Source organism: Galeopterus variegatus, unplaced genomic scaffold, assembly GCF_000696425.1.
Source record: "Galeopterus variegatus unplaced genomic scaffold, G_variegatus-3.0.2 Scaffold16555, whole genome shotgun sequence".
NCBI classification, from domain to species: Eukaryota; Metazoa; Chordata; class Mammalia; order Dermoptera; family Cynocephalidae; genus Galeopterus; species Galeopterus variegatus.
In genome coordinates this window covers 8,259-16,560 of record NW_007742666.1, presented here as the reverse complement: position 1 = coordinate 16,560, position 8,302 = coordinate 8,259, and the positions used below count along the sequence as shown (strand labels likewise).

Sequence of the window (8,302 nt, the reverse complement as noted above, 5' to 3'; positions counted from 1 at the left end):
ATCCGCCCCGGCACCCCAGAGCCAGCAAGTCTGGAAGCCATGCTGCACCTGTGGATAGGTGTCTGCTGTTGTTCCAAGCGGCAGAGATGCCCCACTGGCACTGTGCCTCTAGCTTTCCCAAGTCCTCTATCCATTAGTGCTTTTGACCTTGACACCAGTCCTGGAGGGGCAGGGTAAGCTTCACATCCTCCTGGTTAGTTGGATGTACTGAGGCCCAGAGAGATTAGATGAGCTGCGTTTCTTCCTCACTAATACCAGCCCATCAAGAAGGGTGTGTGTACTGCCCTGAATGCAGGGCTCCTTTCCCTGCCGTCTCTCTGGCCCACCCCAATCTGGGACAGCCTGCTGAGCCAGGTACCTCCACAATGAAGCGGGAAGCAGATTTCCTCTCAAAGAACACCTTCTGCTCCCTTTTGTTGGTGCACAGGTACTTCTGCTGGGTGCACACAGCATCGCAGCCGTAGATGACAATGAAGATGTTGGCATCTGTCCCAGCAGCAAAAACATCACTGGTGTAGAGGGTGATCTCATAAGGGACGACTGATGGTGATGGCCAGAGGGCAAAGCCAGAGGGGATGAAAGAACAGAAAAGAAACATGGCTGAGATAAAATTCTTCACAGTACCACCTGCCCAGACCCTTTCACTGGGGAGCTGCTGCCCAGGGACTTAGACCTTCATATGGTTGCCTAGCAACCACAGGTGGGAGGCCTGTCATGCCAATCGCCCATGGAAGGCCCCAGTCCCTTCAGACCTGGGTCTTCGAGCCTTTCACATCACAGAGCTAGTAAAGCGGATTGGTTGAAAGCACAGGCTTTTGAATTCAACAAGCCCAGGCTGTAACTCAACTATCTGCATGACCTGGGAAAGTTACTTACAAGCCTCAGTTTCCATTATCTGTAAAGTGCCCTTGACATGTTGCTTATCTGAAGATATTCTACAAACAGGAGCATTAGGTTTCAGTGGACAACTCACCATTGGAATCAGCCTATCTGCAGTGGTGAGAATCCTGTCTCTTTTCTCACCATCCTCTGCTTCCAGCCCCTCACTCACTCCAAGCTGGCCTGACGCAAATCCACCCATGCCACACCGGCTGCCTCACTCAGTTCCTTCACTTTATAGGGGTCTTCCATAAGGGAGGAGATAGGTGCAGGTGAGAGCTGAGCCAGAGTTTACTCAGTTGCACGAGGGACTATCTGTCCTTGAATGAGAGTTGACCCATCAATGCTGTCCCAGTGGGTGGCCTCCATCAGGAGTAGAGAACATTATTTCTCCATGCATCGAATGAAGACCCTTTGCTTCATAGCTTTTGGGATGCTTGTTAAAAATGCAGATTCTCAAACCCCTTCTCAGATTCTCTGCAGGGTGGATCTAGGGATCTAAATATTTAACTCACACTTTACACTGAAGCCTGAGACCAGTAGTCTAAAACAATGCATTGTTATCTATAGGTTAGTTCGTTAGCAGGTTCGTTCATTAAAGCGTTGTTAAATCAGCTTAGTGGGCTGTCACTAGTATTTTTTAAAATATATGGAACCGAATAGAATCGAATAGAAAATATTACTGTATATCACACATAGTGAGGGTAACTTTTTTGTGACACTTGTTTGTTGGAAATGTATATGAATATGGGTCACAGTTAAAAAAAAAAAAAAAGAAGACCGAAAACCCAGAAGAAAGAGTTCCAGTGGAATCTCGACCCTTGAAAGGAGTCACATTAGAAGTGACCTTCTCTCAGGTGGCCCCAACCTTCTCCAGATGAAGAATTTGCTTTTCATTTATTGTCATGGGTACTTCACTGTAGAACTGTAGTAGGAATTGTTGTAGTAGTAATAGTCATTACTGATTGAGTACTTACCATATGCCAGACTCTGTACTAAGCTCTCTATAGTCCTTATTTCCTTTAATACCCACAATGACCTGATAAAGTAGGTATTATTATACCCATTTCACAGATGAGAAAACTAAGGTTCAGAGAGGTCAGGTAACTTGCCGAAGGTTACGTGATGAAACTTGAACTTGAACCCTTGTCTAACCTCAAAGGCTGTGTGATCAGCCTCTAGGGGTGTTGTCATGGTGAACTGGAGGTAAGCCCTGCTGCCTACCCACAAGCCACCAGGCCATAGGGGTAGCCCATGGAGGTGACTACCAGCCCCACAATGGCTTAAGTGGGCCCTCACTTGTGGGTTGAAGGGGAACACAGCCTCAATCCAGCCAGGCCCTCAAGCAATATCAGAGGCACGTCTCTACAGCATGGAGTCCTTTCCTTTGAGTCCTCTTGGGTTTCTCCCTGGTCTAAGACCTGGGAGGCTTTGAGCAGAAAAGCTGGCAACAGGGTCTGAGCTTTCCTGAGACGAGCTGGCAGGAGAAGCCCTGGACATTTCCGGCCCGCCCTTCAGCCCTCATTCCTCCAGGCCTAGGCCCAGGCTTGGTCCCAGGTTCTAGTTCTGCTTCTGCTATTGGGTAGCCGTATGTCTTTGGGCAAATGATAATACTTCTCTGGGCCTCAGTTTTCTCACCTGTAAAATGAGGATCTTAAGCTAGATCTGTGGTTTTCAGTTTGTTTAAATGTGGAATTCCTGTAAATTCATTTATCAAGAATGTTTGGAAAAAAATGTGACTTTTTCAAGCTGAGGAGCTGCTCTGAATGGCATCAATTGGGTGGGAGGCTTTCCTCTCTCAGCCTTTCTGCTCCATCCACCAGCTGCCCTGAGACACCTCCTTCACATACCAGGGCTTCTCCCAGCCCTAACGCGGCATGATTCTGACATCCAGAGTGCTATGCTGTGCCCCGCCTATCCCACGGAGCCCTTCCTAACCCATACGCGCCTCCTGTGTGGGCAGCACATTTCAGACGCTCCTTGACCAGCTCTCCTGAGTCTGTTCTTTATGGTTTCACGTGTATTGGGCAGCCTGATGAACTGTCAAATCTAGGTTCTGAGATTCTTTCTAGTGCCCTGATAAGGACAGCTGGGCACTGATTCCCACTATTCCTGGGACTGCAGCTCCCAGTTTGCTGGAGGTCCCTGGTTTTTGTCCCCCAAGGCCTTCACCAGTCAGGGAAGTAGGTTCTGAGCAGCAGACCCCTCCTCTGTGCCACCTTGAGGGTGCTGCACGTCTAAGCTGTATCTCAGCTCTTCAGCCTGAAAGTCAAGTCTTTCCTGCATTTGTTTTTTCAAATGTGAGTTTAAGACAACAGGTCAATGGGTTAGTTTTAATATCAGGCTGGAACTGAACATATTCAAGGTCAAGGCATACAAAACTTTTTTATCCCTTTTTTCTTTCTTTCTTTCTTTCTTTTTTTTTTTTTGTGCAGAACAAGACATATACTGAGGCATAAAGAGAGCAGTGGGTACCTCTATCCTCAAAGGTCCCACCCCATACTGCTGACACCTGTGTACATCTGTCAGGTCAGAGTCTGTTCTAGACTGTAGGTGGCTCCTGGGGGCAGAGGCTGGATCGAGGGTTTGTTTTGTACATGTCTGGCCAGGGAAATGTCACTTTATTTATTTATTTATTTGGGGGAAATCTTTTGGTATAGTTCATTATTTAGTTAGAAGAAAATTGTATGCTCTGAGTTTGGTTTGGATTTCACCAAATTTAGACAATTTTTATAGTTTGGCTTATTTCAGTTTGATTCTCAGTACCCAGTACACACTTAGCTGCATATAAACACTGAATGTATACTATCTGATGACGAGAGTGGAAAGGAAGTGTCAAAACTTCACCAAGTTACTCACCTTCCTCTTTTCCTTTAGCCAGTAAAAGGAATTACATTTACCTTCTTTTGGCATTCTCCCCCTCCTCCCCACCCCCAATCAGGAGAAAAGTTTATAGAGATGTTTTCATTGGCCCGCTAACGACTAGAATAAGGATTAGTAATGGGTTGATAATGATTCTTCACAATTAGACCTTATCTTTCTTCTTTTTGGAATCTTACAACTATCCTGCATTATTACCTCTATTTTACAGATGTGGAGACTGAGTCCTAGAGAGATTAGGCTCCCTACTAGCTCGGAGTAGAGTTTGGATTAAATCCCGTATTTTCTTTCCCTGGGTCCAGGACTCTGTCCACAGCCCCCACAGAGCTCAAGAAATTTTGGAAAGAAATGAGAGACCCAAATCTCCAAGGTGGGCCTAGCCCAGAATCAGTACTGGAGGGAGAGTTGGGGCAGAGTTGGGGTGGCAGGCAACGGGGTTCCAAAGGAGGGCGTGGTTCCTACATGGTGTGTACAGCCTCGTCTGAAGCTCTGCAGGGAAGAGGTCCCTGATGATGGTCCCGTCGTCTTCATTCTTAGCCAGCCAGCGACCACAGGGAAACGTCATGCACTTTCCAAGAGATGGAGCGTCCACTTCCACCCAGTCTACAAACCAGCCTGGTGCCTTCCCTGGAGAGAGAGGAGACAGAGAACCCATCAAGGACTTGTGTTTCCTGTGGGTAACTTCAAGGACTCCAAACATCTTTCCCTACTCGATGGCTGATCCTTACAGCTCCACCGTTAGTGTATCACGCTTTTGCTGACAGCATTGCTCAAATGATTCCTATTAAACGTGCACCCGGATGAAGCTGGAGTGCACTCCAGGCTGCCGTCAGTAAAATTAGCAAGAGTGAAAGAGCATCGGGAGATGGCAGGTGGATAGGGAAAGTCTGCAGGGAGGGAAGTGAGGATGCTGTCCAGGGTGGAAAGGGCTCCAAAGAGGGAGCCCAGGGATGCCAAAGAGAGCCTGTGCTCACGAAGACTTTATAATTTCACCCAGTGGCAAGGATGACACAACTCCCTGGCTCAGTTTGTGATGGATGAAGGGAAGGGAAATGCATGGAGGAAATGAGTGGATGTGTCTCTCTGGGAAAATGAGTGCTCAAGTTTAAAGAAGGAAATGGAAGTTTAAAGAGAACCCTGTCTCTACATTTCCTACAGTCCCTACAGTCCTTACAGTCCTGGGTGCTAGGATGAGGGTCCCTTCTTTGGGCTTAGAAGAGGTGGTATTAGGACCAAGAAAAAAAAGTCCTACTTTACTTAGAAAAAACATGGGCACATCCTCTGTCTGGCTGCAATGTCAGTGGGTTCCACAAAGGGATGGCTAGATCAGTGGTTCTCAAAGTGGGGTCCCCAGACCAGCAGCCTCAGCCTCACCTGGAGTCTTGTGAGAAATGCAAATTCTCAGGTCCCAGCCCAGACCTACTAAATCAAAGACTCTGGGGTCAGGCTTAGCAATCTGTGTTTTAATAACCCCCAGATGGTTCCAATGCACACTCAGGTCAGAGAACTACTGAGCTGGATCAGGGGTTTTCAAATACAGCTGCATATGAAAACTACTGAGGTTGGGGGATAGGGGAAGGCTGTAGAAATCACCAGTGTCCAGGTCTCATTCCAGACCAATTTGATCAGAGTCTCTGTGTGCAACCAGGGCTCCACTGGGCTCAAAGGCTTGAGAAAGCTGTGTCACGGAAGGCAGATGGCATCCAGTTTCTTTCCCAGATGCCCACAGGGCACTGTCCATGGTCCTTAAGGTCTTAGCAGATAACAGAGGGGAGGGAAGCCAGACCTGTGTTGTCATGGCCGATCCTGACTTTCCACAGTTCTCCCAGATCCAGTGTCTCCACTGTGAAGATTTCGATGCTGTCCCTCTCAAACTTGTCACTGTTGGTCTTGGAGGACTTCAGGAGGGTCATTCCTGCCAACCAGATGACCTCAGCGTGAATGGCTGGGCCCGAGACCTTTCAATCCTAGTCTGACCCAACTCTTTTGGTCCCTCCTCATAATGACCAAATTCCTAAACTTCCATGAAATTTAGACTGTGCAATTATCATTTACTGGGCATCTTTGCACATTTGGAAGTTTCTTTTTTTGGTGGTGTCCCTTTCTTGAGTTTTACAATGACCCTTTGAGGTATGCATTTTTATTTCCAGTTTATATCTAACGAAAGGCCTTACCCAAGATCATCCAGGAGAAAGAGGTGGAGCACTGACTCAGTGTCTGCTCTCCTTCCATACCTCTCATGATTCTCCACCATTGACAAAGCCACCCGTCCCATGCTCACTGGGGAAAAAGGGGCTTGCCTGTGAGATGGGACATATGGGAATTGTCTGCAGTCTCCTCTCTGGATGACAGAAGGAGGGATGGCTTCAAATGCCTCCCACCAGCCATCTCCCATGTGTCCTCTGTCCTGGGACTCTGGCTGTGGTGTCAGCCTTGAATTTAAGTTGGTCTCAGAGCCACCACCATTCCCTCCTTCCTCAGCACACACTACATGGCCTTTTAATTGTCTGACTCCTTTAGGTCCCAGCTCTGGGCCCATCTCATGTAGGAAGTCTTCTGATAGTCATAGACTTATTGCAGACTGGTTGCAGTGCACAGAAAGACAGACAGACCTTGGGCCAGTGCCTTGCTCTGCCACTTACCATCTGGGTGGCCTTGGGTAGGTTACTTAATGTCTCTGAGAATCGATTTTCTCAAATGGCAAAAAAAGGGGGGATGGTCTTGGTGCTTTCCCTGTGGGGTTATTGTGAGGACTTAATACGATGATGACTGTTGAGTGCTTAAGAGTGTGTCTAACACATAGAAAGCCCTTGGCAAATAAAAGGAGTTGTTAGGGCCTGTCAATTCCTTTGCCCATGGGTCAGGAACTATGGTAATCACATACATGTATGTTATGACCTAATTCTTTCATTATACACTATTATCTTATCTGTTAAATAAAAACCATAATTAATGTTTGAGTGTCACTTTGTCCCAAATATTTTACATGTTCAATTTTATTAAACTCACAACTCTATGAGGCACATACTAGTTTTACTCCCATTTGAAAAATGTTGGAAACTAAGGCACGGAGAGGTTAAGCAACTTGCCCAAGATCACATAGCTGATAGATGGTGGACTGGAAATTTGAACCAATCAGTCAAGCTCCAGAGTTCATGCTCTCTGCTAACACACAATTGTTCTAGAATAAAAGCAACCCATGGTCAAGGATTAGTTCCATTCATTCTTCAGTCATGCTTGACACAGGGCTCTGGACCCACAGGGTTTTGAATTAATGCATAATGATTACTGAGGGGACTGACTCCTCTCTAAACTCAGACAGAGTGGCTGGACAGGTGAAGTGAGTGAATGGCTGGCCCCAACACTAAATGCCACCTTCTCTGAGTACCTGGGCTGAGGCTCCAGAATAACTCTAAGATTCCTTCAGCACCTCTTATTGAGAGTACCATGGAGCCTATTGGCTGAATCTCACTGGAAGTTGGGAAGAGCCACCTTTTCCCAAGTTGTCATTGGGGGTGGAGTTAGGGTCAGTCCTAGCTCTCCCATTAGAACAGAATGAGACAGCTGGCACAGAGAAGAGAAGATTTTTTAGGATAAAAAGAACTGCCTTTCTCTGATAGGGCTAGTTGCCTGCAGTCTGTCAAGAGACAGAGGCATGCCAAGGACTTCTTTGGAAACTTCTGTTGAGTCTTCCAGTCTCCTTGGGGAGGAATGTAGGTGAACCTTAACCCTGCATTGCTTTCTTACCGGTGTTATCTTGTGTGCCAAAGAGTGTGATGAAGACATTGGCATCTGTGCCTGCATTCTTCTTTTCCCCGGTCTTTATGGTAACTGAGAATGTGGTAGATTTATCTGCCGGGAAAACAGTGGAGAGAGGTGAATTGTAGATCGTTCCTCCCATAACAGGAGGAGGGAGGACTGCTACTTCCTCTAGGAGAGCTTCCTTGATTCACCCCACCTGGCTCCGCCACTCACTTCTTCTCCTGCTCCTTAGTCCTATACCTGTGAGCCCTGCAATCAGTAATAAGTGCACTTCTATGTTCATGTTGGCTGTTTTTATGAATCACTTTACTTCAGCATCTGTTTTTCTGCAGTCACCTTCAGTCTGGACGTTTCCTGAGGGTGAAGACAATGTCCTCTGCCTCCAGCTCACCTTAGTCCTATACCTGTGAGCCCTGCAATCAGTAATAAGTGCACTTCTATGTTCATGTTGGCCGTTTTTATGAATCACTTTACTTCAGCATCTGTTTTTCTGCAGTCACCTTCAGTCTGGACATTTCCTGAGGGTGAAGACAATGTCCTCTGCCTCCAGCTCATATAGGGAGCCCTCAGTCAATGGAGTTGATAGGATGGTAGGGGAGACTTGGGGTGACTGCAAGGGTCAAGAGGCTCATCAGCTAGGAGCCCCAGCCTGACTCCTCCGGGCTCGGAGGAGTTTTAGGGATGCAAGTTTCAGGGAAAGGAGCACAAACATCACAGACCTGTTGGTTACTGTTCATTCTCTCACTTAACAAAAATGCATGAAGAGCCTATAGTGTTCCTG

The 8,302-nt window shown here is 47.0% G+C and overlaps 1 protein-coding gene across 1 annotated transcript; it reads right to left on the bottom strand.

Moving 5' to 3' along the window:
• Nucleotides 1-358: 358 nt before the first annotated feature.
• LOC103582508 (lipoxygenase homology domain-containing protein 1-like) lies at nucleotides 359-7,804 on the bottom strand (the record flags this gene model as incomplete). Its single annotated transcript, XM_008564080.1, has 5 exons — nucleotides 7,762-7,804; nucleotides 7,507-7,611; nucleotides 5,546-5,674; nucleotides 4,222-4,386; nucleotides 359-540 (listed from the first exon to the last, which is right to left on the bottom strand). Coding segments are annotated over exons 1-5 (624 nt in total), but the record flags the coding sequence as incomplete, so codon positions are not given.
• Nucleotides 7,805-8,302: the final 498 nt, after the last annotated feature.